This window comes from Lagenorhynchus albirostris, chromosome 9 (genome assembly GCF_949774975.1).
Source record: "Lagenorhynchus albirostris chromosome 9, mLagAlb1.1, whole genome shotgun sequence".
Taxonomy (NCBI): Eukaryota; Metazoa; Chordata; class Mammalia; order Artiodactyla; family Delphinidae; genus Lagenorhynchus; species Lagenorhynchus albirostris.
The window spans coordinates 2,176,318-2,204,243 of record NC_083103.1 but is presented as its reverse complement, the minus strand read 5'-3'; the positions used below and the strand labels follow the sequence as shown (position 1 = coordinate 2,204,243).

The following is a 27,926-nucleotide window of genomic DNA, read 5'->3' as shown; positions in this document are numbered from 1 at the left end:
TGAGTCGCCCCACGGGGCCACGGATCTGGGGCGCCGGGGGAACGGGCTGCAGACAAGGGGAAGGGGGGGCGACCACAGCGACCCGGGGTGAGGGTGCGGCGCGCAGCCCCGGGGTGGCCAGGCTGGGGGGACCGGGGCGGGCTGGGCCCAGGAAGGGGGCGCGGGGCGTGGCCGAGAGGGGGCGTGCCCGGGGCGGGCCGGACGGAGCGCGTGGGGCGGGGCCGCTATATAGACGGCGCCGGGGCACCGGGGCGCATTGCAGAGGCCGCCACCACCGGAGCGCCTTCGCTTCTGCGAGCTGCACCCGGCCGACATGAAGACCCCCGGGGAGGTGTTGCGCGAGGGCGAGCTGGAGAAGCGCAGCGACAGCTTGTTCCAGCTATGGAAGAAGAAGCGCGGCGTGCTCACCCCTGACTGCCTGAGCCTGTTCCCCACCGGTCCCGGCGCGCGCCCCAAGGAGCTGCGCTTCCACTCCATCCTCAAGGTGGACTGCGTGGAGCGTACGGGCAAGTACGTCTATTTCACCATCGTCACCACCGACCGCAAGGAGATCGACTTCCGCTGCGCGGGCGAGAGCTGCTGGAACGCGGCCATCACACTGGCGCTCATCGACTTCCAGAACCGCCGCGCCCTGGAGGACTTCCGCAGCCGCCAGGAGCGCGCCGCGCCCGTCGGGCAGCCCGAGGCCGGGACGGCCCGCGCGCCCTGAGCGCCGCCGCGGTGAGTGTCGCCCGCCCGCCCGCTGGACGCGGTCCTCGGGGAGGATGATGTCGACCTCGGACGTTGGGGGGAGGTCCTGCCCCGTCTAGGGAACGCTGTCGAGAGGGGACTGGGGGCCTCGCCAACGCGGCGCGGCTGGGGCGCGCGGCAGGAGCCGTCGCTTGCGCCTTCCGTGTCCGGGCCTCGGGAGACCCACTGGCTGGACTCCGGCTCGCTCAGCCACCGGGCTCGGCACAGCTCCCTGAACCTCCCCGCTCTCCCCACAGGAACCACACACTGGACGAGTCGGGCCGGACGCGGGCCGCGCCGGCAGGAGCTCAGGGAATGTCCGGAGCGGCAGAAGCCCCGGCGGCGCCCAGCCACTGACCACGGCGAGGACAAAGGCCGGGGCTGCATCCTGCCCGGCAGAGAAGGACCCTCCCGTGCGGAGCCACAGAGCCTCGCCCCCGCTGTGCGGGTGCATTAAATTATTGGACTATCTATGTATTTATTTTGATGGTATTTGTGTTAAAACCATCTGTCTTAATATATATACATATATATATGTGTATATATATGTGTGTATATATATATATATATATGTGTGTAATCAATGTGTCCATTCCAAATAAAGTACCTGACTTGTTCTCTTTTCTACCAGCCGGTGTGGTGCAGTGAGCTTCCTGCGGGAGGCGAGTGGGTGGCCCCTTCATTCAGTGTGTGTTAGTTGGGGGGAGCGGCCACCCCAGGTGTCCGAAGGGCAAGGAAATGCTCTTTGAATGAACACCGTTATCCGCCGGACCCTGGCCGCACCATCGCTGGAGGCGGGGAAGTGCCCTGGGAGTGGCCCTGACTTCCGCTCCCGGGTGTGGAATGGGGAGGACAGGGCCCCCGGCTTGCTCCCGGAAGCCACTCACAAAATGCCCCTGTGAGGTCATCACGCCTCCCCCATCTGAGCTGCTCCGGCCCTCGGTGGGGTACCGGACCCTAACTGCCCCCTCCCGCCCCTGCCCAGCCCCCTGAAAGGAAACCTTCAGGCCTCTGGCTGCCCACCGGCCGCACTCCTCTTAACATGCTGCCAGCCAGTGCCTGACGTGCGGGGCCAGCAAGGTGGGCAGTGCTTCTGGGCCAACGGGAGACAGGCCTGCACCATTTCTGCCGGCGTGGCAGGAGGCTGAGGCCTCCGAGTGGCCCAGGATGTGACATCAGGATGGGGAGGCCTGAGGTCCTGACAAGCGGGCAGCTTCTGCCCTTCCTGCCCGCTGGGACCCTGTGCATCCAGGATTGCCCCCAGACCCCCAGGCTCCGGAGGGGAGGTGTGCCCCTCCACCTGGAAGGGCTGTGGGTGATGAAGCAGCCTAGGATGGAAGAAAGGGACAGGACGCTGATCCTGGCCTAGCCAGGGGACCTTCATTTCACCTTTGTGGCTGGAGGGAGCCAGGTGTGGGGGGCAGAGGTAAGGGGAGTGAAGGACCAAAATTGGGCCCTAATGTCAGTCACTTACCCTTGATGGGGGGGGGGGCACCATCACAGGCCTCCTAACCGGGTGGCAGGGGTCAGACTGGGGAGGGGCTGTCCCTCTGCTGGGAGGCCTGCAGGAGCCTGGGTGCTGGGTCCAGAGAAGAAACCATTCCTGCCATGAATTTTCTCCTGAACAGCACTGTGAAGCCCCTGTGCAAATGGGGAGGGGGCTCCTTCAGAGAGTAGAAAAGACCAACCCCAGGGTGCGCCCCCATGCTGCCCTACCCTGGAGACCCCTCCCACCAGACCCTCTGGGTGAATGACCAAAGTCAGCGGGTGGGACCCCGGTTCCTGGCGGGGCTCAAGTGGAGGCAGGGTCTGGCCTGAGCCCTCGGGCCGGGAGGGTGGGCGGACCCTGGCTCTCTGCGGCCCCTCCAGTTGGGGCGTGAAGTTCTGAGGTTGGGGTTTCTGAGTTGAACAGCTTCTTTTACAGGCAGCCTGTGGGGGAGGGGTAGCCTTCCTGGTCTCAAGGGCGTCTGTAGACACCTGACAAGGTTGTCCTTTCCATACTGGTCATGGGGCACGGCAGCCTGCTGGCCTCCCTGTGTCTGGTACCCCTTCTCTGTAGCACCTGAGCTGGGAGGCGGGGGGAGGGGGAGGCACAGCTCTCCAGTTCTCAAGCCTGGATGCCTGGTCCTCCCCACGGGGCTCCCCAACAGTGAAGTGAGGGTTCTTTTCCTAGATCTCTTCCCAAGCCTCAAAAGTCCTGATCTTTTCAAACAACCGTGTCTTTCTGTTCATGAGTGGAAGCAATTTCAAGGGCTGAGGAGGGTGTGCGGGCAGCGCGTGCTCGGCCCCAGGCCGGGGGTTGGTGTGGGGTGGGGGGTGTGAAGGGGTGAGCACGGAGCTCCCTGTCTCTGGGGACGTCGTGGGCAGAGCTGTCTGGGTGGCAGCAGGGGCTACTCCTCACTGGCCTTGGTGGCGGACTCCGGGGGCAGGACCCACCTCCCACTGGGATGAACTTGGGTGATTCTGCTCTCCCTGGAGCCCTGGGGCACAGCTGCAGGCCCTCTCCTCCAGGAAGCCCTCCAGCATCCAAGGCTCCATCCTGCCCTCGTCCCCAGGCCCCCTGCCCAACTGACAGAAATCAGGCTGGAAGAGGTCCTAAGGGAGTTTATTGCCAGTCTGTGCCTGGGGGCCACGGTCACCAGGCTTTGTCCATCTTTGGGGGCACAGGCTGCCTCCAGAGGACCAGCAGGACGAGGAAGTTGACGGCGAGCTGCACGTGGCCGAAAACGGGGACTGCGAAGCGGTGGTGCAGGAGGCCTCCCAGGGTGGGCCCCAGGGTTCTGGCCAGTGGCTGCACAGAGGCGCAGAGGCCCAGCATGGTTCCTACGGCGGGGGAGGGGAGGGTCTCAGCATCACTGCCCCAGCCGCCCACGGCCTTGACACAGCTACAGCCTCCCTGTCTCCCCCGCCGCCCTCCACGCCCCCCCCGCTTCCTCCCTGCAGACCCCCCAGCCACGCAGGGGGAGCACGGGGCCCTCTCGGATGGGGATCTGAGCCTCTGCCCTGCTCCAGAAAGTTCCCAAGCACAGGAGGAGCCTGGGAACAGGGCCCCAGGTTGTGGGCCAGGCCCCCCCCGCGCCAGGCCTGCCTGGGAGGTGGCATCCCAGCCAGGGGCCTCCCGAAGCACCGCGGTGGGGGCTGGGCCAGCACACACCCCTGTCACCTGGCTCCCGCCCTCACGTGGACTGCAGGGAACTCCCCCCCGGGTGGGGGAGGGGCTTCGGGGCGCTCGAAGGGCCCGCACCTGCTTCTCTGCACCCACTTCCCGGGCTCGCCTCTCACCTGACACCCCCACCTCCACGCCCCTCTTGTCAGCTGTGCCCTATGAGGGCCACCAAGCGTGTGGCTCCTGTCAGCACTGCCGCCTGCCCCGAGGGCCCCAGGCTCCAGGGGCTTCACAGCCCTCGCCCTGGGAGCTGGAAAGCCCTGCCCTTGGGTCAGCTGGGCGTGGCCAGCCTCTCCCGGCGCCCACGTGCCCTCTCTCCTTCAGAGCAGCCTCTCCCGGCGCCCACAGGCCCTGCAGACACCAGGGAGCAATTACCGCCCCCTCTGTGGCTTCCGGTTCCCGGGCTGGCGCTGGGAACGGGCTCCTGGCTCCTTCCAGGCTGAGGGGTGGTGCCTCTGGCACATGGGGCCCTGGTGGACTGGATCTGCCCCGCCCTCCTCCCTCTCGGGCCCCGCCCTCCTCCCTCTCAGGCCCCGCCCTCCTCCCTCTCAGGCCCCGCCCTCCTCCCTCTCGGGCTCCGCCCTCCTCCCTCTCGGGCCCCGCCCTCCTCCCTCTCGGGCCCCGCCCTCCTCCCTCTCGGGCTCCGCCCTCCTCCCTCTCGGGCCCCGCCCTCCTCCCTCTCAGGCCCCGCCCTCCTCCCTCTCGGGCTCCGCCCTCCTCCCTCTCAGGCCCTGCCCTCATCTCTCCAGGCCTTGCTCCCCTCCTCTCTCCTCCTGGCCTCTCACACCTGCCAGCCCACAGCCTCCGGGACCCTCCAGGACCAGTCTAGTCTCCCAGGACCACAGAGCCGCAGGTCTGGCCGGCCTTGGGGTCCCCAAGGCAGTCCTGGAAGAGGCCTTGCCCAGCAGCCTCCCCATTTTCATCAGGGCCTCTAGACCTCAGTCTGACCTTCCCAGACAGGCAGGTAGATGGACGGAGGGTCAGCCAGGGCCCTGAACTTTCTGGCCCTGCTGCCAGGGAGGGAGGTCTTTGACCTCAACCGGCCCACAGGAGCCCTTGACCTTGACCTGCACCATGCCCGGGGCAGCACGGGGGCAGAAGCCTGGGCAGCATCGGGCCCAGGGACCCCCAGTCTGGATGGGAGACTCCTTGGCCTCAAGAAAGAAGGCCAGGTGCAGAGTTGGGGGACTGCAGGTCCACCTCTGGGGGCGCCTGAGTCCCACTGGGTGGCCCGGGGGCAGCACTCACTCCCTCACTCGTTCACTCAGGAGGCACCTGCACATCCCGTGCGCAGGGAGGGAACAGGAGGTGCTCCCCATGCTAGCCACCCCCTCTGGCTTCTAGCCCTTCTCTGCCCATGCTTCAGAGCCAAGCCAGACGCCACCTCCAGGAAGCCCTCCTCCCCTCCCCCAGGCCTGGCCCTGGGCTGATCAGCAGGGCCTGGTGCAGGGTTGGCTGGGTCTGGCTGGACTGGGTGGTGGGCAGGATTCTCTCCTGAGCCCTCTTGCAGCCCACCATCCCCATCCTGCCCACTGAGTCCAGGCAGGTCCCACATTAGGGCGGCTGCTTTGCCCGAAACTGCTCAGCAAGCTTCCCAGAGAGGAGGGCCGGGGTCTCCCCAGGGCCTGCCCGTCACCGGGCCCGGGATGCTGCCCTCACCCGTGTCTGAGGCCGAGACGGCACTGGTCAGCATGCTGTCGGTGGCCACGTTGAGGGCACACAGGCTGAAGACCAGGCCGGGTATGAGCAGGCACAAGTGGAAGACATTGGCCATCAGCGCCTGCCGAGGGGCAGAGCAGGGTCACGGTCACGGGGGCCTTGCAGGGCCTCGCGGGACCAGGGTGGAACTGCCCATCCCTGAGGTCCCACTGAGGTGGCCTGGGTTGGGGTAGAGGGGGCCAGGGGGCCCAGGGGCTCAAGTGCAAACTGGGCACCGGCAGAGGGTCAGGGGAGCAGGCCTGGGACCCTGCTCTTTGCGGGGCAGCCAGAGGCGGGAGCTCTCACCATGGCCAGTCCCACCACGCTGAACGCCAGCACGCTGGCCCGGAGCAGGGCTCCCTCGGAGAAGCGGCTGCTAAGCCGCCCGATGACCAGGCCCTGGAAGACCTAGGTGAGGGCGAGAGGGTGGAGGTGGGCGCAGCCGGGCCTGCGGAGGGGGCTGGGCTGCGGCCAGCCGCGGGACCTCCCCCACCACCTGCAGCCCCTGGGGCCGCTGCCACCAGCCACAGCAGGCGCCAGGCGCAGGGCACAGGGGTGAGCCTGTGGTACCCAGGACGGCCTCAAAGTCCCAGGGGAGACGGGGCCAGCAGCCTGGGCACCTCTCACACACGCGCGCGCGCGCGCACACGCGTGCACCCTCATGCACGCACACACCCACGCACGTGCACGCACATACATGCACGCACACGCACACGTACATGCACCTGCGCGCACACACACGTGCATAGCCAGCCACTCAGAGGTCCGAGTTCCACATTCAAAACTAATCTCTGCAGTTTCAGGCGTGATAAACATATTTTAATCAAAGGACCGGTTAACTCCTGATGGGGGTGGGGGAGGCCATGGCTTACGGTGCAAAAAGCTTCTTTGATAGAAAAATGCTCCCAGTGTGGCCCCGACTCCAACCCTGGGGACCCTTGGGGCCCTGGGAAGCCCCCTACCGTGTCACCTGGCCCCCATGTGCCCCATCCTGGCCAATCACTCGTCCTCAGCCCCCTCTTTGTCTGTCTCCTCTGGGAGGTGGGACCTGCCCCATTCACAGATGGGGAGACCAGGGCACAGAGGAGAGGGGGGCTGGATTGGGACCCGAGCTCAGAGCCCTGGTGCCCATGTGGGGTCGCCCTCCCAGCTGGCCCTATGGAGGCCTGGCCCCAGCAGGCGGGCACACCAGCTACTGTCAACTGGGGCCAGGGACTGGGCCAGGAGCCCTGTGTCCTCCACATCTCCAGAGGCCACAGCTCCAGTTACAACTGGGTAAACTGAGGCCCAGAGGGTGGATGTCACTTGCCTGAGGTCCCAGAGCTGGCCAGGAGTGGGGCTGGGCTGGAGCCCAGGGCGGTGGACCTGTCCTGAGCCTGGGCAGGTAAGCAGGGGGCAACCAGTCTCCCCAGATAACCCCCACTGTTGCTCCGCCCTCCACTCCCAGCTCTGTCCTCCTGGCCGCAGCCCCCTCCCCCGGCCCCAGGGTCAGCCAGCCAGGAGCCAGGTTAAGGTTAAGGCTCCCCTTCCTGCCCTCGTGGGGGTGGGAGGAACCACCCAGAGCAGGGACACCCTTGACGCTGCGGATGTGACTCAGAGGGCAAACCCAGCCCTCGGCCATCCCCAGGCCAGGGGGAGGCTCCCTACCTGGTCCCCTGCCACCTCCACCAGGCAGACAGGAAGTGCCCGGGGCGCAGTGGGTTTGGAGCAACACCCCCTGGGGCTGGGGTCAGGCCGGGGCTGCGCCCTGTGACGGGGCGGGCCCACCCCTGCGGAACAGGACGGGCCACTCCGAGCTGCCTGTCTGGCAAAACGAAACTGTCTCAAAGGAGCACCAAAGATGTCCTTCTTTAAAAAAAAAAAATCCTACTCTCACACTTGCTTATCTTCGTTTTCGTTTGTTTAAAGGGAAGATCTACTTGGCAAGTGTCTTGTAGTGCCCTACACCCTGAGAGGAAACCACCAAACCAGGAGGGAGATTTCAATCTGCCTCAGCTTTTCATACAGAGCCAGAGACCAGGACCCTAATGGACTGGGGTCGTCTTTCCATTTTCCCATTAACTTAAACAAAGCCGAAACTTTCGTGCCTTACGGGTTATTACATGAAACTAGAGCTACCAAGCACACCAGAAATTTCACTTTCTCCCAACCCTCCCATCTGGAGACCCTGCCTGCTCACCTGTCCTGCTCCCCGCTGCCCTGGCCCGAGCCACCTCCACCTCCCCGGAGGACACGTCGGCCACAAGCACCCAGTTCCCCAGCAGGGGGCTAGTAAGACCACATCCAGCCTCCAAATGGTCCCACCCACTCCGAGTAAATCTGAGTAAATCTGGGTCCTTCTTGGCCTTGCAGACCATGCCCCACACGTCTTCAGAGGGCAGTCCTCTCCCCTCAGGCCGGCCCAGCCACCCCAGGGCCTTTGCACCTGCAGCCCCTCCCCGTCTGAAGTTCTCTCCCTCCAAGCCTCTCCGTGGGCCAGTGGAGAGCCTACCAGCCCTAACCCTAACCCCAACCCTTACCCCATCTGAAGCAGCATGTCTGCCCCTCCAAGGGCCCTGATTCTCCTTTGAGGTTTTGTCGCCCCTGACACACCAGATGCGCCAGTGGTTGGGGGCTTGCCTCCGTCTCCCCCGCCCCATACGACGGAAGCTCCCTATCACTGCAGTGGCGCTGTGCCTGGGGCCCAGATGAAGGCCGAGGGGGGGCCCTCGCAGGAGGCTCCTAGAGGGACAGAGGGCTGCCAGCCCCCCGGGGGAAGGGTGACCACCATCCCCTCGTGTTAGGACCATCCGGGCTGCCACCCCCTGAGACCCCAACCCCAACGATCCCTGTACCCAGGGGGCTGGAAGGGGGTGCTGGTGGGGGGGTCGCCCTTGGGATCCGGCGGCAACCACGCCTCAGGTGGGGCGGGAAATGGTCTGCAACAGAAGCAGCAGGTGCAAGAGCAGCTGTGGGGGACCAGGTGGGAGGCATGGTTCACCCAGTGGCGGGGCCGCCTCCCCGGACCCTCGGTGCCCAGCTCTGCCCTGGCGGGGCGGGGAAGGAGGCACCCGACGAAGGCGGCTTGGGCCTCCCCTGCAGACGCATCTCAGGCCCTCAGCCGCCTCCACCTTCCCTCCGCTGGACTTAGGGCCTGGGGCCTGGCACCCCACACCGCTCCGTGGGCTCCCTGCCCTCCCCAGGCTCCTCCACCCGGTCGGCCTGTGTTGGGGTCCCCAGCCCCCCACCCCCAGGCACTTTCCCGAATCCCACCGCTGCTCTCCAGCCCCGTCCACCACCATCCTCACAGGTGCTGGAGCCCAGGTCCGTCTCGGGCAGGCCCACCCTCATGCCTGACCAGGCCAGAGGCTACCAGGGTCTGTCCCTGAGGGCCTCGAGGGGTCTGCCGGCTTCAGCCAGGGTACAGGCTTGGCCTCCTGGTCCCGGGGAGCCCAGGACAAGCTCAGGCTGGTGCTCTGGTCCCAGGCAGGCAGGAGCAGCCGTTTAGAAGGAAGCGCCAGTGGCCCCCGATTTAGAGCACTGTTATCGTTGCCGTTGCTTTCTGTTTCTCTCTTTTCCTCCACCAGGCTGCCACTTCCCAGCCTACCCAGCTAGGCCCTCTTGGCCCACGGTGGGGTGGGGGGCCAGCCCCTCCCAGGAGTGGCTATTTTAGAACCAGAGTCTAGACCAGTCCTGGGCCCAGAGGCACGGGCAGCAGATGGCCTGGAGGTGCTGGGAATGCCACTCGCTTCCGGAGAGCGTGAGCTCTCTCCCCCGCCCAGGCAGGTCCCAGAATAGCCCCTCCTGCGCTCCGGCTGTCAGGCAGATGTCCCGGGTGGTGGCTGCATGTCGCCACCTGTCCCCGCCACGCTCACGCGCCCGGCGGGCAGGCGGGCGGGACGCAGAGCCCGGCCATTCTCCTTGTAACGCGCCCCACCACTGGGGTCTGCCCCCTTCACGACCTGTCCACCGCCGGCGCCCAGATGGACACGCGGCGGACCGTGGGCCTCCGCCGTGTTTCCCAATGGGAGGCCAAGGGCTCGCCAGCCTCCACTGCGGATGAGTCTCCCCTCTCCCCTCTCAGACGGGACCTCCGGGCAGATGGGCGGGCAGACAGACCCAGGCGTGGGAGCCGCGAGCAGGGAGAGGAGAACAAGCCAGAAGCTAAGGTGTGGATGCAACACCCGAAAGGTGGGCATGCAGGACGGCACCTGCGCTGCGGAGAAACCGGGTGCCGGTGGTCTGTGAGGTCCTGGGACCCCAACACAGGCCGACTGCCCAGAGGACCCTGGGAGGGCAGGGAGCCCACAGAGCGTGGGATGCCGAACCCCCGCCCACCCTGTGCGCCCAGCATCCACTCACCATCTGGAGGACCCCGAAGAAGGACATGAGGTAGCCGGCCTGGGCGGCCTCCAGCTGAAAGAAGTCCATGGAGATGAGGGAGAACATGACCATGAAGAGCCCTGGGCGAGGTGGGGGGTCAGGGGTGAGGGGTCAGGGCTGCACAGCTGTGCCCACACCTGCTCCCCCCGTCAGGTGACCATCACGGTGCCAGGGGCTTGGCTGCGGTGACCGGCTCAGGGAAGACCAACGTGAACCTTCTCCGAGGTTGTCCCTGGCAGGTCCACCCCATGCGACTGCTGTGGGCCGTGAACAGGAAGGTGCCGGAAGCTGCCCCATGCACAGGGTGGCCACAGCCCAAGGCCGTCTGGGGGCGGAGGCTGGGAGATGGGGGACCCTGGGCTGATAATGTAGGAGGATTTGGCCCCAGAACTGACGTCGGTGACCTGGGTTCCCGTCACTGTGCCCCACTGAGCCATCCTGAGTCACAGATGGAGCTGGGCGGGGGGTTGCCCAGTTTGCCTGGACAGAGAGCTTCCTGGGCTGAGGGACTAACCCTTTAGCGCCAGTGTGGGGGCACCTGAGCGCCTGCCAACCCTGCCTCGCTGACTTGTCCTCTGCACTGCGCCCCTGGTTGGAGGACCCCAGATGGGGGCTCAGAGCAGTCGCTACTGGGCACGACTGTGGTCAGGGAGGCCCTCAGTTCCACCGAGAATGTGCGCGTCCACCTGCAGACGTACCGTCTTTCCCACCTCCCGGACTGTCCTGAGAGGCCCTGGAAGCCACAGGCCGGGGCAGTGAGACCTTCTTAGAGCAGGGGTAACTGGGGCCCGAGCCGGGCCCTGGGGGGCAGGAGGGGAGGACGGAGACCCTCACTTCTTCCTCCTCCTGGCCTGTGCGGCCACATCTGCGTGAACCAGCGGGCTGTCACTCTCTCTGGGACAGATGTGACTGGACAGGGCCCAGTGGAGTCTCGGAGCGTGGGACACAGGGCAGAGCGAAGGGGTGACGCGCGGGCTGCAGACCTCCGTCTCCGCGGCCCCGAATTCTCAGCCGCACCAGGCTCTGGACGCTGGCCGGGCGGCCGGGACTCACCTGAGGGAAAGCCGCAGATGACCTTGACCAGGAACACCGGCAGGACGCCAGGCTGCAGCAGCAGGCAGGTGATGGCCTTCAGGTCAAACACGCTGGCCTTGGGTTTCCCTGAGGCACCCGGAGAGGCCACGGTAGCACCGGACAGCCCGCGCCCCAGGGCCCACTGGGTGCGGAGGAAGCACTCCGGCTGCCCGGCGCCCCACACCCACCGGGGATGTGAGCTCGTGCTCAGCGTGCCTCCCACCAGCACCCCCCCGGTGAGCCCCGGGCAGCTCATCACACTCAGGACTGGGCCTCGGGCCCTGCTGACCCTGGGGACCTCTGAATTCAGGGGGCAGCCTGGCCTGGACCCGGGCTCCAAGTGACGGAGGCTCTCACTCCCCAAACCCGCGTGACCGGGGCAGCTGCTGCCTGCCTGGCCCTGGCTCTGGGCGACGGCATGGCAAGGCTGGTGAGGCAGCCGTCGGCCAGGAGCGGCCACCTTACCCTGATCCGGAGGCCACTTGGGTGCCTCGTCATAGCCTCCCAGCTGGGTGCGGCGCTGCCCCCCTCCTTGCCTCTCCCAGGTGCTCCTACGCCTCGGCCCTTTTCCTCTGTCTCTTTGCAGGCCAGGCCCCCGCCCAGGCCCTCCCTCTTGCCTCTTTCTGGGCTGTCCCATCACAGCCAGGGCTCAGGGGCCTCCTGTCCCAGGTGGGTCTCTCCAGAGCTCTCGGTCACCTGGCCAGGAGGCATGGGGTCCCACTCTGTGCCAGGCCAAAGTGGCTGGGCTGGGACGCCCTGGAGGGGACCCCCCTCTCGAGCCCTGACCTCTCCTCGTGGGGCCTGGGAGGCACGTTGAGCCCACAAGCTCTAACCTGACTGTGCTCTGGCCCCCGCCTCGGCACCCCGCCCCGGGAGCTGAGCTCCTGAAGCCGGCCCCTCACGTCCCCCCATACAGCACAGTGACCGACTGCTCTGGGCCTCAGGATCCTGGTTCGCCATGCCCGCCCCATCCCAGGCCCCTCCTGGTCCTTTCCAGGCTCAGCTCCAGTGGTGTCCAAAGCTGGGAGATGCCCAGCGTCCTGGAGGGGCCCAAGGAAGAAAAGAGGGCTTGAGTGGCCCCGAGTGCCCCAGGCCCGTTGCCTGGAGCGCACCCCTCTGCCCCCGCAGGTGAGAAAAGAGGGCTTGAGTGGCCCCGAGCGCCCCAGGCCCGTTGCCTGGAGCTCAGCCCTCTGCCCCCGCGGGTGAGAAGCCACCGGCGATGCTTTGGCACATCGTGGTCTCGGCAAAGCCTCCCTGAAGGGTGGGCTGGGCTGGGGGAGGCCTAGCCTGAGGTCCAGGGTGCCGGCTGGTGGCAGGGGAGGGCTCACACTTCACACTGGCCAAGCATCCGGAAGCGGCATACCTGGTGGGGTGCAAGCGGTGAGCTGTGTCCGGTAGGGCAGACCCAGCGGGATGTACCTGGTGGGCCTGCTTGTGTGCATCTGTGGGGTGTGTCTGCTGCAGCTTACCTGGCAGGGCAGACTGGGCACGGGCGCTGGCCCCTTTGGTGCTGGTGGGGAGGCAGGTGAGGCTGAGGACGGCTCCCAGGAGGCTGACCACAAGAGCCACGATGACCGGACACTGAATCCTGTGAGCGACAGTTGTGGTCACACAGGGCTCAGGCCCCAGGGCACAGGTGTCACCTGCGGCATCTCCCCCACCTGCCCCTTCAGTCACACTCAGGCTCTGACAGCTGAGAACAGCTCAAACCCCCCCACTCATGTCCTCGCAGGCTTCGAACTGGAGGCCAGGCCACGGGACCCTCAGGGCACATCAGTGAGGTGATGGATGAAGAAACAGAGGAAGCTCTTGCCTTCCCGACCCTCGGGCTGTGGACACAGCATACGCGTCCTGGCGGCCTCTGAGCATGGGTGGCGTGGGAGCCAGAACGTGAGCCCCAGAAGGGCTGGGCAGGGGCCTGGGGCGGGTGGCGATTCTCCAGGGGACGTCTGGCTCCCAGGCTGCTGAGGGGTGAGAAAGGCCCCCGAAGGACCGGGCTGCTGTGCGGCGTGCACCCACTGCTCCCGGCTTGGACAGGGGTGTTAGAGGCCTGGGGGCTGTGTTCCGCGGAATTGGAACCAGCAGGGAGGATGCTCCCCAGACAACCCTGGCAGCGCCAAGGGTCCTCCCCACCCTGTGGAGCAGGAGACTGAGGCTCCCGGGGGAAAGGGCCCCGTCCCCAGAACCCTCAGTCCTCCGGCCTCTGGTGGGACTGGAGGGGCCGCCTGGGGTGGAGGAGGGCAGCTGAGAAAGTGACCATTGCCCTCAGTGACTCAGGTGAGGTAGGGTGCTGGCCCACGGTGAGCAAAATGCCAGGTGGCACTGGGGCCAGGGCGCCAAGAGGGGCCGGAGAGACGGGGGCTGACGTGCCCGGTGGGCCGGGGCCTGGGTTAGAATCTCAGCTCCACGCACCCACATGGAAGACTGTGGGACCCCCTGCAGCCCCATCTGCGTCCTGGGGATTGTCATGCCTCTTTCCCCTCCTGGGGGAGGACAGGCCTGCACTTAGGGGGCCTCAGGAGCACCCCACCACCACTTCCTGGAGGGGGCGGGGCAGGCTGGGCCCATGGGGTAGGGGGCCGTTTGGCCCCCCGATAAACCTAGGACACAGCCCGCAGGGTGCCTTCCCGCCTGCCCACAGCGGCACCAAGGGTCGTGACTCAGGCACTCAGCTGTCACTTCTGAGGGAGCCTTTCCCCTCCATGAGTCACTACATGGAAACCCAGCCCTCGACCTCTCTGGACCGCACGGGCAGACCTCGGCCTCCAGCTCCAGGCAGCCCGTGTCACCTGGGGACAAAGGCACTGGGGCCCGGCCCCTCTGATTGTCACCGTTTCCCCCTGAGGGCTGGAGGAAGACAAAGAGTGAAAGAGAAGATTCATACTGAGCCGGGCTGCTTCGACCGCCAGGCCTGTGCACAGCCGAACGCCCTGCCCCTCTGAAGCACGGAAAACTCCTATACATCCTGCAAAGGCCCTCTCTGTGAGGCCCTGCCCCTCTTCCCCAGTGGGCGCCCTGTCCTCTGAGAAGGGCTTGCTGTACTCCAGGGCCAGTATCCGCCCCCGAGGGCAGGTGGGCCTGGATGGGACCCTGTGCCGAGATCCCCGTGGGCATCAGAGCGTGGACTAAATGGACGAAAAAAGTCCTGCCCCAGACCTTGTCAGTGTCGTGGGAGACTCCCTCCGCACTTTCACGTGAGGCAGCCACAAGCTGCCTGTGACCTTCCTCCAAGTTCAAAGAGAGGACTCCCCCGCCCCCACTCCACCACAGGTGCACACACGCGCACGCACCTGCACACATACACGTGCATGGCTCCTGCGGGAACCCCAGGCAGGGAAGCCAGTGGGGACTCCAGCACCAGAGAATGGGCCTCGGCAGCCCCTTGTTTCCGGGCTCACACAGCTGGTCAGTGCTGCAGCCGGCACTGTCCAGTCTGCACGTGCCACCGACCTCTCCCCTCCCAGACGGGCCCATCTCTGGCCCCCAAGCCGATACCCACTGCCCAGGATGCTGGACATTTGGGCTTTCTGGCGGCAGGGGTTCCGGACAAGTGGGCGCGTCCATTGGCTGCCAGGTGGGAAGGGTCAGAGGGCACTGGACCCCAGAGCGAAGCCTCTGCTCGGACCCGGGGGAGGCATGAGGCCGGGCACGGGCCCCACAGGCCACCGTCAGAGAGAGGGGCCCTTTCTTCAGGACTGTGGCCTCACAGGCCCGCACGTCACTGCTCCGGGCCGGCCTGGGCAGGGACAAAACCAGCTTTCTTTGCCAGATGCCCCGGAAGTGCGTGAGAGCAGAGGCGGCCGCTTAGATGGCTATTTTGGGAGGCTGGTGACAAGTGAGGGGCGGTGGCAGGGAGCCAGGCCCCTTCTCCAGAGATCTCTCCTGTCCCTGTGTGGCGGCCAGTGAACCGAAGGGGACACGGGGGCCCTCGGGGGCCCCGGGAGGGCGTCGGGGCCCACAGCTGCCCCAGGGGAGGCTTGGGTGTCCTTCCCCACCCACAGTGCTCTCCGACTCCCCCAGACAAAATGGCAGAAAGGAAAGTGGACAGACGGCAGGAAAGCGTGGCAGCCCCGGGTCCCACACGGGGGCCTTCTCGGTGGGGACGCCCTCCAGCCTCGTGCCCCTACCCACTGCTGCTCTGTCGTCCCAGACACAGCTCGGGAGCCCCTCCCCGGGGACCTCCAGTCAGCCCACCCCCAGAGTCTGCCTCTGGCCCTGGGGACCTCTGGGACGCCAATCGCGCAGGATGGGGCTCTGGGCCACCTGTCCACTGGCTCACTGGACTGTTTTTACAAACTGGGCGCTGACCATGAGGCAGGCACTGTTAGCGTGTCTTTGTCTACCCACCCCCTTTTATTTTTGGTTGAATGTGTGGATGGGAGACTGGACGGATGGACCCATGGACACCCTGAAAGGGCCCCGGGCCAGACTCAGGGCACCCGAATTCTCTGTCCCTTCTCTGTAGCTACCCTGCTGGGTGACCTCCTTTCCTCAGATGCAAATGAGGGCTAGACTCACAGGGGTCACCCTCCTGGGACCCCCTGTCCCATGCCAAGGCTGGGACAGCCTGGAGGCAGCCCACCCCGAGTCCCGCCGATGGGAGGCCTCTGGAACTGACCACGGCTGCCACCGGCGCTGGTCAAATGGCAGCGGACACAGACGCCACTTTCAGCCTTATCTCGAGGGCCCGGAAGTTGCCGACGTGACGTTATCAGGAGGGTGGCAGGCCTGGCCATCTGCCCACCCGGTGCGGACTCTGAGCCTGACGCCGTCCCTCTCCTGCCCGGCTTGGAGGGGACAACTCCTCCTGCAGCTGGAGCTGCCCTCCCTCCCCGCGTGCTCCGGGGCTCCCAGAGGGGATGGCACTCGGCCAAGGTCCCCAGGCCTGGCCGCACGTGGGGCTCAGGGCCTCCCGGGCTGCGTACCCCTGTCCTGTCCAAACTGAAGGGCAGGCTGGGGTCAGCTGGCTTCATGGGAAGCCTGGCCGTGCGGGGATCCTGAGAGGCACCGGGCATCCAGCCTGAGCTTGCGGGGGAGAAGTCCCCCTGCCTCCCCTGATCCACAGTCCCTGGCCCTGTGGCTAGAACGGTGTCTGAAAATGGACGTCTTGTGGGTCCACCCCATCTTGTGGGACGTCAGCCCCCCTCTGGTTTCCGAGTCCCAGAGAAAGCCCCTAACGCTGTGTCCGGCCTAACCCTCTGCAGCCCTCTGTGTCCCCTGAGCATCTGCCCACACAGGCCTCCAGGCAAGCCCCAACCTCCTTCCTGCCCCGGGGCCTTTGCACGGGCTTCCCCTCTGCCCGGAACACTGTCCAGCTGACAGGTCTAGGCTGAGGTTCCCAGCCCCACTGCTCTCAGCCATTTGTGCCCTGTCCATGGACCTCCTAGTGCCTGAAACACCCGGGTTCTGTCTGCAGGGGCGGCGCGAGCCCCGGGATGGGGGGACACCTCCACACCCTCGGGTGGAGGGTCACCCAGGAGGCCCCGCGCACCCTCGGTGAGCCACCTCCAGCACCAAGTGGGGTAGGCAGCCTGGGTGACCCGTGAGTCACCCCGTCCCAGAGCCGCTAGGGCAGCCCTAGATGTCTACTCATTAACTCCAGGGACACTGCCGTGTCACTGGGGCGGAAACCTTCCGTCAGCAGGATAAGGGTTTCCCATTCCCTCGCCCGGACCAAGGGCCGAGATACGGTTCTCGGGTCGACTGGCTCCCCCCAGGCCTCCAGACAAGCAGCGGGGTCACACCAGCCGAGTCACCAGGGCCTGCTGGGTGCGGCGCACGGCTGCAGTCAGAGCGGGGCCACACGCCGGCCAGTTAGTGCCCAGGAGGGCCAGCCGGTGACACTGAGGCCCCGGTTTGCCTGCCCTCAAGGGTCTGTGGCTGGACCTAAAGGAGCGGCCACCCTGGTGGGCCACCTCCGGGGGACAGAGCCTTTGGGGGCTGGACTGCGGGCCCAGCTGGACCTGTGGCCTGTGTGCAGCACCTCAGCGCTCAGAGGAGCAGGGGGTCCTGCAAAGACCCCCCCCCACACACACTAAGTCCAGCCATCAGGCCTGGGCTCTGTCTGACTTCACCATCAGTGGCGTCTGACAGGTGGCCCCCACTTCTCAAATCCCTGAGCACCCTCGACCCGGGACCCAACTCTGGCGGGCTTAGCAGGTTGGTGCCGCCCACCCCAGAGGCAAACGGCCCACTTGGGGGAGGGGATGATAGAGGCCTCCCCAGGCTGTGAGGCGCCAGGCTCGGGGACATGAGTCACAGAGCTGCCCCCTCACCTGCTAAATGACTCAGGACCCAGGTCTGGGTCCTCCATGGGAGCTAGGCCTCCCAGCCCTGAGCTCCAGACTGGGCCCAAACCAGTTATACCACTACCCAGCCCACGGCAGCCGAGGCCGCTTCCTCCTTCCACCTGCTTCCCAGCAGGGGGTGGGGCACGGCTGGGGACTTCAGGGGCCTTTAGGGGGCCGGGGTGGAGGTGGGCAGGGAGACCTCACACCGTGCCTCAGTTTTGATTGAAGAAGGGGGGGGCGGGAGTGTGGCCTTTACATCTTGCCTGGGCCTTGCCAAGAGGTAGAGCAGGCCGTGGGCCAGCAGAGAGGCTGGACAAGGGAGATGGGGCATCGGGGTCCCGGAGCCCCCCTTCCCCGGGCCTCGGATGGAGACTGGGAGCTCCATGGGGGAGTCTTACCCTCTCCGGGGCCTCGGTCTCCCCACCTGTCTAAGGAAGTGTACACAGCGCCTTAGATCTTGGGATGAAAGAAGGGAAGCTAGTGGGATGCTCAGGAAGGTGAGGGCAGGGGTGGGGGTGAATCTGGAGGCTACTGGGAGGGAGAGGGAAGTGAGAGTGCCTTCTGGGTCAGCAGCTGGGCTGGAGCAGAGGGCAGGAGGGAACGTGCGGTGGGGCTGGCCAGAGGAGGCCTCTGTGTGTGGTGGTGGGGGGGCGGGAGGGGCGCTGGCAAGGTGAGGAAGGTTGCCCATGGCCCACAGTAGCAGGTGGCTGGGCTGGGAGGTGAACTCCGAGTCTGGGCGCTGAAAGCCCTGTTGTGCGGGGCAGCTAGCGGGGCTCCTCTCTGCGTCGTCGCTCCCTTCCCGGCACCCTCCTCACGCCCCTGGTGCCCCTCCTTACTCTGCAGCCGCTGACCCTCTTTCTCTCCTCCCTGGGGACAGAGGTCCTCTTTCTCCTGACCCCGGTCCATCTACCAAAGCAGGCTCCGCCCTCATCGCACATGGAGAGAGACAGCCCTGGTTCAGGCGGAATCCGTCACGGGCGCAGGGTCCCATCCTTGACCCACACGCCTGGATATCTCCCTGGATCGCCCTCCCTTCTGGTCCTCCTGGTACCTTTTCCCGATCCCCGGCTTCTAACATGAAGTGCTGGGCACCAGCCTCCATCTTAAGCAGTTCCCAGGGCTAAGAAGCCACCCACTCGAGGACACAGCCCCACTGTCCTCCAGCTCAGACTCCCCCGCCCAGCCACCCACTCTGGGGTTCCTTCAAGTGTGTGCTGAGCACACACTCATCCTGACGGAGACCCAACTCCTGCCGGCACCCTGGCAGCTCAGATCTCAGCGAGGCCCTCGACTCCCCCAGGGCCAGCCCCGGAGTCTGGGCACGGCCTTGAGTTCACACTTACACCCCAGCCATCAGCAAAACCAAGCCAGAACCTGCCCCTGCCCTCTCCCCACCGCGGCCATCCCTTGTCCCCCTGCCGTCCTCTCCCACCTGGACTGATTCAGTAGCCACCTCTCTGGTCTCCCTGAGGTGGCCCTAGCCTCCACATTCTCGACACAGCAGCCAGCTCATCCCCTGCCCCTGCTCATGCCTCCCAGGGCTCCATGGCCTGACCCACTGCCCACCCCTTCTCCTCCACTCCAGCCACACGGGTCTTCTCGCTTCCCCAAGCGAGAAGGGCCTTTGCACTTGCTATCTCTTTGCCTCCCCAGATGTCCTCCAGCCTGACGTTATAGGAATACACATCACGTTCATTTCATCTGAGGACTCGCCTGTCCCGTTCACCACTGTATCCCAGAACCTGGAATCCCAGGGGCACTTAATAGGTGTTCAATAAACATCGAGGGGGAAATGAATGAAGCAGTCCTGCCCTCTGCACCCCACCCTCCTGCTCACAGCACTTAGCAGAGCCGGCCACCCCCAACCCAGCTCTGAGGAAATGATGGGGAGGGGTGGGGGGCGGAGGCCTTGAACAGACCTCCCTCGAGAGAGGGAGCTGCCTTGACAAGGCCACTGTGCCCTCCTGTCCCCCAGTCCCTGGGGCTCAGCCATCATCGGCTCTCAAGTCTGGGGCTGGTCTGGGGGCACTCAGGGAACCTGGGGAAACTAAGGCCCCCAGGGGCCCCGGCATAGGGTCATTCAAGATGCAGGGCCAGGTGCTGGCCTCATGCTGAGTGCGTGCATGTGTGGCTCAGACAGCAGGAAGGCCCCTCGCCTGAACGGAGGCCCAGGCAGGGTGGGCGGGGCACCAGCTGGCACAGGGCCTCCACCCACAGCTGGGCCGGGCACCTGGATCCCCAGAGCGAAACCAAGGTCTTGGGCCTGAATGAAGGTAAGGTGCAAAGTCCATTCCTATGTAGGAAGCTGGTTTTGAGTGGGTGTCGGAGCACCTGGGGGAGGAACGGGGGTGGGCAGCATAGGGGGAAGCAGCAGAAGCTTCCTCCCTGGCCAGGCAAGGCCTCTCCAGGGCCAGGTGTCCTAAGTCCAAGGGTATGCACGCCTAGGGCCACTGGAACAGACGGCTCTGTGCAGCCCCACTGCAGGGTCTGTCCCTGGAATGGGGTCCACTCTGCAGACCACATGTGAGAGCTGCCGCCCACAGGCTCTCAGGACGCTGGGCAGGAGTTGAGTTTAGCCCCCGGACCCCTGGGTGCGCAAAACTCGGGGGGGGGGTGGTGAGGGCAATAGAGACCTTTAGTTCACACACGCCAGCTTTTTATCCCCGCAAGCCACCCTCGCTCCTTCCGGAGGCAAGGGGTCTGGCTGCCCACAGCATCCCCATCGCAGGGAGGTGATGGCACCATCACCCCGCCCCCAAGGCCTGCCGTCTGGTTCCTTTAGGTTCAGCGTGGGACCTCCCAGGAATGAGCAGCCCGAGCGCACGGACCTGGTACGGCTGCAGCATGCGGCGACGGCGCCCCCAGCCGGCCGCCCCGCCCACGTCTTCCGGCCCCGCCCACGTCTTCCAGCCGCAACGCCTCTGCTGGCCACGCCCGTCTGCCGGCCGCGCTGCCCCCTGCTGGCCACGTTCACGTCTGCCGACCGCACTGCCCCCTGCTGGCCACTCCCTCATTTGCTGGCTGCACTGCCCCCTGTGGGCCGCGTCGCCGGGGGCCCTGCCCACCGCTCCTAGCTAAGCCCTCGGACCTCGCCCACCGAAAGGCCACGCCCCGGATGGCCACCCCCAGCTGTAGGTTCCTGCAGGTCACCCTCCCATGGACCCCACCCGCTCAGCGTGCACATGGGGAAACAAAGGCCTGGAGAAGTGGCGGGGCTGGGCTGAGGGCCAGAGCGCGGCGCACAACCGACCCAGCCTTGGCCGTCCTGACCCGTACCCACATACCGCCTCGTCGGCCCGCCCACCCCCCCCCACGACCGGGTCCCCGCCCCGGACACTCACCCGCACGTGCTGCTCAGGGTCCCGCCGAGCAGGGAGCCGAAGATGACGCCAACGCCGAAGCACAGACCCAACCGGCCCAGGGCCGCGGGCCGCTCCTCAGGCGCAGACAGGTCCGTGATGGCCATCTGGGCGGCTACGGGGTGGGACGGGGGTGCTGGCAAGCGCGGCCCCCTCGCCCACCGTCTTGTGGCCTACGGACCCAGGCCACACCTCGCCATCCCCGCACCCCAGACCCAAGCCACAGGCCACGCCCTCACACCACTCCACTCCTCTGACCTGCCCCCACCCCCAGCCACCCCCCACATCACCCGCGGGACCCCGACGTGCCCCCAGGCCGCGTGCTCCCCACCCTGGTCGCGGCACAGGCCACACCCCATTATTCCTCACCTCGGACCTGCCCCCTTCCGCGGGCTACGCCCCCGCATCACCCCTCCATCCCGGTCCTGTTCTCCAGACTAGACCGGCACCCTGGGAGTGGTCTCCGCCCCAACCCCTGGCTCAGGCCACGCCCACACCAAGCTCTCCCGCCTCCCTCCGGTCCCACCCTTGGCCCTGGCTATTCCGACCCGTTCCCGCCCCCCACCCATAGTCCTCCAGCAGGCCGGAAGGCGCCCTACCTGGCCCTACCTGGCAGCGTGTGCATGAGGGCGCCGGGCAGGCGCGAGGCAAAGAGTAAGGGCACGCCGGGCAGGGCCGGGCTGCAGGCGGCAGCCAGGAGCAGGTAGAGCGCTGAGGACGCCAGGAAGGAGAGCGTGAACGCTGCCCGCGCCCCGCGCTGGTCTGCGAACCTGGGGGCCCCACACCTGTGACCCTCACAGGTGTGAGGCAGGCTTCCCGCTCCTCGGCCCCCACAACAACCCCTTGGGACTGCCGGGGAACCGGGCCGCAGTGCCCCCACGGGGCTGATCAGGGAGGCCCGGTGCTGCAAGGGTGGGCGGGGGCGTCCAGGGCCCTGCTGGGCTGCTGGGCTGCTTCCTCTCAGGGCCTGTTTCTCCATCCTTCCAGTGGGACAGTTTTCAGTGACCTCGGGGGGGTCTGACCCACACGGTCATTCCCACACCTGTGTGAATAACTCGTGGGATGCAAATGTACCAAGGGCACGTGCTTATTTTACAGAAAGCGCTTCCCAGGCTGAAGTCTGGGAAACCGCCCTCCCCCCACCCCGGGGCCTCTGCTCTGTCCGATGCTACCGGGTCTGGAGACCCTTCTTTTCTGTGGAGTAACTCTAGAAATCTGACTCCTGCCACGTTGATCTGTCCATGGCAGGCTTTGCAAGAGGATGTCTGCTGTCACGTCCCTGAGCCCAGCGCCCCCGCTGAGACTAGCGGGAGTCTGGGGGGTTCCAGTCCCCAGAATATTCTTTTCCAGAAAAGTTGCTGGTGGGACCCCCCGGCTCAGTGGGGCGGGGCATTTATAGCCATGAGGGTCTCACCAATTAAATCCTCTCTCTGGGTCTGGCCACAAACCAGAATTCGTGGAAGTTAGGGGTGGAGATACCCTGGGAGCAGGGGCTTAACCCAGTCTTAAAGGGACTAAAGCCGCTCTGTGCTGCGGGCTGGCCGTCCATGAAGCAGCGGCTGCCGTCTCTCTAGTGGGGCCCAGTGTGAGGTTTGGGAACCTGGCATAACCCAGGCCGTGACCTCCAAAGGGTGGGCCTGGATCATCATGGGGTGAGGGCCCCCAAACTTCCCTGCCCCATGGTACCTGCCAAACACGGGCCCGCCCAACAGCTGAAGCACGCCAAAGATGGTCTGCTGGTAGCCGAAGGCAGCAGAGTCCAGGCCCAGCCTCCGGGACAGGTACTGAAACATAGGCGGGGTCCATGGGAAGGGCCCGGAAGGACCCCAGCATCTGCAATCTGGGGTCCTCCATGGGCAGGGCGTAGGAGGGGTAGCCCTGAGCAGGGTGGGAGGGGGTTGAGGGTCTGGCTCTGACCACTCTGCAGTGCACATGGGGGGACCCGTGGCCCTGGCACTCAGCGGCCCTGGGGTAACCTTATCTTGTAGCGGGGAGCCCAACAGGGGCTTTGGGTCCAGGCTCCAGGGACTCGGTACTCAGTGCAGGCAGTTGCGGGCCCCTCCTTCCCCTCTTTGGGGTTCACCTCAGATGGGCGACGGCAAATCCCATGCTACTCTGGCTCTGCACGTGGTGTCTAAAAGCACCTGGAGCTCAGCACGTCCAGAACTGACTCCCGGTCTCCCTCCAAGACCAGCTCCTCTGCTCCACCGTTGATGCTTCCACCCTTCCAAGGGCTCAGGTCCAAATCCGCAGTGTCATCCCTGAGCCCCCCGTTTCTCGCACACCTGTATCCCATCCATCAGCAGCTCCTGGGCTCAGCTCCTTCTCCCCTCTCCAGCACTTGTCCCACTACTGCCCCACGGCCTTTGCACTGGCTAGCTCACTCCCGTGTCTCTTTTAAGGCTTCGCTCAGGGTCGCCTTCTCAGGGAGGCCCTGCTGACCCCGAACCTGCCACATTCCTCGGCACCCCCAGTGCCCTTCTTGCAGCACAGTCTAACTATGCACTGTTTACTGCCGGTGGGTGTCACCAACGCCCAGGACCACCAGCGGCAGGGGTGCACTTTGCAGTCTGCGGTATTCAGAGTTCTGAGACCAGGTGCTCAGAGTACCTGCGAGCATTGGTTGAACAAACACATGCCTCTCTTGGGAGAGAGGTGGCAGCAGCAGCTGCTCTGTGCCCCGCGTGCTAAGGATTTCAACTGTTCTCTCATTGCCCCAGCGCCAACTCTCCAAGGGAGGGATGGCCGTCACCCATGTTATGATGAGGACAGCAAGGTACCTGGCTGCCAAGGAGAGGAGAAAGGGCTCAGACCAAGCCATTCGGTGGAAGTGAGCTGGGCTTGGGAAGTGGGGGAGTTGGGCTCACTGTCTGGCCAGGGAGCCCTGCCAAGGCCGGAATTGTGACAAAGGCAATACCCCCTCCCACCCAGATCCCCGGGCCCAGGCTGCTCATCAGAATCTCCTGGTGAGTGGCCAGCGGTTAGTGCCATGGTCCCACCCGGACCAGACAGATAAGGATCTCTGGGGCTCTGGGTCTTCCAAAGTCCCCTGGGTGCTCTTGCCCCAGGAGGGTGAGACCCCACAGGGCGGTGTTGAATGAATAAACAAGAGTGCACGGAGGAGGAGGGTGGGTGTCCGGGCCCAGCAAGCCACAATGGCCACTTAAACCAAGGGGCAGCTATGGCCAGGCAGAATTCCAGACCCAGGGAGGCAGCATAGAATGAGCTGGATCAGTCCTGCCCTCACATCCTGGTTGGAGAGACAGAAATAATCTAATGCCATGAAGTACAATGTGGGGTGTGGGCAAGCTGCATGCGGACGGACCAGCCAGGACGGGAGGGCAAGTGACCCCGGGTACCTGGCAGGTGTTGGAGGGAGGGCCCCGCCCCGGAGGACACCTGAGCAGAGGCCTGAGTGGGACTAGAAAGTGAGCTGAGCAGGTGTCGGGGTGGCGGATCCGTAGGGCAAATGCCCCCAGGCGGGGCGGGAGGTACGCGCTAGGGCAGCCGTGGGGAGGGGGCTGTCATGGGGACAGCTGGTGGTGCAGCCGGAGCGCAGGACGTGCTGAACGGGGGCGTCCAGAGGCGTAGTTCCCAGGTGCCTTAACTTAGCTCCAGCATGGCAAGGGGTCCCCAGCGCGAGGAGCCTGGGCAGCATGAGGCCCGACCCCCGGCCGTCACCAGGGCAGAGATGGAAGGTGAGAGGGGCGGCGAGGGCACGCCGGTGGCCAGGCTGCCTGTGGAGGGGTACTCACTGGCATGACTGAGAACTGCATGAAGAGGCAGGCGAGCTCCAGGGCTGCCAGCACGTACACGAGCAGCATGACCCGGGACAGGTCCAGAGTACCAGTCCTGCTGGGGGACCGGCCCTGGCCCCTGGAGGCCCTGACTTCCCGCATCCTGGGCAGGCGTTGCTGGGAGACCCCGTAGGGATCCGAACAGGAGGCTGGAGGAGCGGGCAGGGGGCAAAAGTCCTGCTGTGCTGGGCAAAGGTGCTGAGTCATGGGGCAGGAGGCAGGCGGCCCTGAGAGGGCCCGTGGGAGAGGACGGGGATGCCGGACGGGGCATCTCCAGCCCCTCGCCGTGCGACCTAGGGCCCATCTGGCTCTTGGAGAAGACCACAAGTGGCTCTCCCCCTCCACGACAGACAACTCTGGGTCTCTGGGCACACAGCCACCATGGAACCGGAGACAGGGACCCTCCCCTCCAGCATGGGCTGGTCTCAGTGCCCCATTTTTAGAGGGAAACAGAGGCCCAGAGTGGTTGCCGACTGCGGCTCAGGTAGGTGGCTCCTGTGGTTACGGGGCTGGCTGGGCCTCTACGCTGGGGGTCTGCGGGATCTTCAGGCCCACGGTGCACCCTCCCGCCGCCAGTACGCAGCGGCTGTCAGAGTGCGGCCTACTTTGCCCAGCCAGAACCAGAGGGGCTTCTGGAGTGGCCTGGGGGTGGCGGTGGGCGACGGCTCAGCCTCGCAGGCCCCCAGGCAGGGCAGCTCCGCCTCACCTCCGGCAGCAGGGCCCTGTCTGCTCCCCCCACCCCCATCGGCTGGCGCCAGATTCCGCGGTTCCACGGAGGCCTCCAGTTTTTGCCAGATGAACACCCGGCTGTACGGTTGGGCCAAAGGGCGGCCTTCAGAGCCTGGGCCAGGGGTGGGGGTGCGGTGACACCAAGGAGGGGACCCGGGGTGCGAGGAGCTTGGCGGGGAGCGGGCCAGAGGCTGAGAGCAGCGGGTCAGGGGCACCCGGCTGGCAGGGGCTCGACACGGCGCGGGGTGTGGGTCAGGGGCCGCCCTGCTGGAGCGAGCTCGGGTACCTGCCTTCGTAGGGGTCAGCTTGGGCACCGTCCTGGTGAGGCGAGCCCTCCTGGGTGAGCTCCGGCCTGGCCCATCCGGGGCAGGGCTCGGGCACCCGCCCTCTCCGGGGGACCTGGGACACCCACCCTCCAGGGATGAACTCCCCCCGCCCCCGCCCCGTCCCGGAGGCTGACCCCCGCCCCCTCCCGGCCTCCGCACTCTCATTGGCCAAACCTGACACGCCCCCCGAGGGCCCCGCCCCACTCCGCGGCCCCGGACCCTACGCCGCCTGCTCCCTCCCCGGCCCGGCTTTGCCGGGACCGGCTCCCTCCAGCTTTTCTCCCAGGTCCTCGGGGGAGGCGGGAACTCAGATCTCTCGAGCAGTACTGGTGTCCGGTCCGGGCTTGGGGTGGGCAGGGTGGGGAGGGGGAGGGACGGAGGGACTCGAGACAGGCTGGGAAGAAGGATGGGAGGGGGAGGGGTGGAGGTAAGGGGAGGGGTGGGGGCAATGCTTGGCTTGCCCCCCCCCCCGGCTTGCCCCCAGCCTAGGGTCTGCAAAGAGACCCAGAGGAGGGGCAGGGAGAGAAGAGCGTTTCTGGGAACCGCTCCTGGGCCCCTCCCCCCTCCCCCCCAGAGCAGGAGGCTGCTGGGAGTTCCTGAGACGCTGGTTTTCCTCATTTCACTCTGCGGCGACCTCACCTGCTTGCTCAAGGCCATCAGAGTCCCACGATATGCAGGTTCACATGGCTTCACGCTGTCCCTCCGCGGGACCGGGCGGGGCCCCCTTGCAGCCAGCCAGAGCCCCTGCCGGAGCCCCCGGGGGGCACACAGACTCCCCCTTGGGTCCAGGCACGATTTCGCAGATGAGTAACCAGATGCCCGTGCAGGACTCTGCTACTCCACCACCTGCCCTGCAGCCCAGAGCCAGGCCAAGCGTCAAAACCAGCATCCCCTCTGCCGTGTGCTAACCACAGCTCACCAGTTTTCTAACTTCAGGGTCGAGAAGCCTGAGACAGGAGGGCCAGGCAGCCTCGGAGCCGCCCCTGCAGGGCCCGGGAGGGCAGGCCAAAGTCCAGCAGAAGCCCCAGGCCTGCTGTGGGGCCTTTCAGGGAGGGGCTAGGGGGTCCTAAGTCTGCAGGGGGAGTGGGCCTGAGGTGGAGGAAGACTTCAGTCCAGATGCGCGGGGTGGGCAGGAAGGGGCTGGTTACTCACCTCTCCCTGCGTCACGCAGGGCCTACGGTGGCGTGGAACTGGTTGGAGCAGAAGCAATGGGATCCAGCCTAAGTATTTGTCAGGACAGGCTCTGTGGGCAGGGAGCTTCCTGGTCCCAGGGAGTGTGGGAAAAGTGCTCTCCTAGCCCTGCAACTGCACTCCCCCGGACACACTCCCAGCGCCGGGGCACTCACAGCCTCTCAGAGAAACTTGCTGAAGTTCTTCTGGGTGAGGCTTATCTGAGCACGGCTGGGGAGGAGGGCTTCTCAGAGGAGGTGACACCTCTGCAGAGTCCTAAGGATGAGCTGGCAGGATCCAGGGGGCTGGAGTCCCCCCTACCACCACCACACACCCACTGCCTGGCGATGGGCTGCAACACGGGCGTGTACAGGCGTGTGTGTGTGCACGTGGGTCTGCGTGTGTGGGAGAGGGCAGACAGAACCCAATACGTGGGACGCATAAGGAAATGATACACAGATTGCAAGCACGTAGGCTGGCTCTGCGTGCCGTGGAGCTGTGGCAGGGTCCTAAGCTCTTCTGTTCTAGAAGGAACCTCTAGCTGATCAGGGACCAAAGGGGGTGGGCCAGTGTAGAGACACTTCTGCAGTCCTGAGAGGGGGGACGCGGACTTGGGTAGAAGGTGGCAGCAGGGCGGGAGAGTCTGCAAAGCCGGGAAAGGAGCAGCTGACGGAGCGTCTGGGTGGTGTCCGTCAGCCGGGAAGGAACCAGGGTGTGAGTGTGGGATCTTGAGGGGAGAACCTGCTAGGGCTCAGTGCTCGAGGGGGTGGAGACGTGGGTCACACACAGGTGCAGGAGCGTGGGGTCTGAGCTGGGGGTACCACAGGGCGTCTTCTGCATCGAGGTAGTATTTAGGGCCCTGACTCAGGACGAGATGAACGCAGGAGGGGTTGATGTGGGTCCAGGGCACAGTGCCTGTTGCCCTTACTATTCCCCGAGGGGCCCACCTCAACGTCACCTCTTCAGGGACGCCACGGAGGTTTTGGCTGGGGCAGGACCAGGGCTGGGGGCAGGTCTCCGCCAGAGCTTACCTTCCCAGCCCAGGTGAGGCACAGTTTCGGGCCTCGGCCAGCAGGAGGGTGTCCAGACCCCACAGCAGCACCTGTGCCCCTCACAGCATCCCCAGGAGCTCAGACTCAGCTTGGTAGCTGTGCTTGAAGTCGCATCCTTACGAGGGGCGCCCCAGCCCACCGCAGGCACTGGGGGCCTGGCCTCAGTTTGTGGGC

The 27,926-nt window shown here is 65.8% G+C and overlaps 2 protein-coding genes across 21 annotated transcripts in view; one reads left to right on the top strand and one right to left on the bottom strand.

The window, feature by feature from the left end:
• Positions 1-26,841, bottom strand: part of SLC22A18 (solute carrier family 22 member 18) — a 33,174-nt gene extending 6,333 nt beyond the window's left edge. For 4 of the 20 annotated variants that reach the window (XR_009542278.1, XR_009542279.1, XM_060158228.1 and 1 more), the window contains exons 1-10: positions 24,434-24,568; positions 22,823-23,462; positions 22,365-22,462; positions 21,278-21,448; positions 20,661-20,793; positions 12,499-12,617; positions 11,009-11,116; positions 9,935-10,035; positions 5,900-6,001; positions 2,204-2,370 (exon numbers count right to left, since the gene is read on the bottom strand). Coding sequence is in view for 18 of the 20 variants with exons in the window: in XM_060158228.1 (XP_060014211.1) it covers positions 2,227-2,370; positions 5,900-6,001; positions 9,935-10,035; positions 11,009-11,116; positions 12,499-12,617; positions 20,661-20,793; positions 21,278-21,448; positions 22,365-22,462; positions 22,823-22,974 (1,128 nt within the window). In the remaining 2 variants the exon portion in view is untranslated. The other 16 variants (XM_060158218.1, XM_060158221.1, XM_060158219.1 and 13 more) reach the window with 16 other exon arrangements.
• PHLDA2 (pleckstrin homology like domain family A member 2) lies at positions 243-1,359 on the top strand. Its single transcript, XM_060158243.1, has 2 exons — positions 243-720; positions 987-1,359. Exon 1 carries the CDS (start codon positions 314-316, stop codon positions 707-709), a length of 396 nt encoding a protein of 131 aa, XP_060014226.1. The 5' UTR covers positions 243-313; the 3' UTR covers positions 710-720; positions 987-1,359.
• Positions 26,842-27,926: the final 1,085 nt, after the last annotated feature.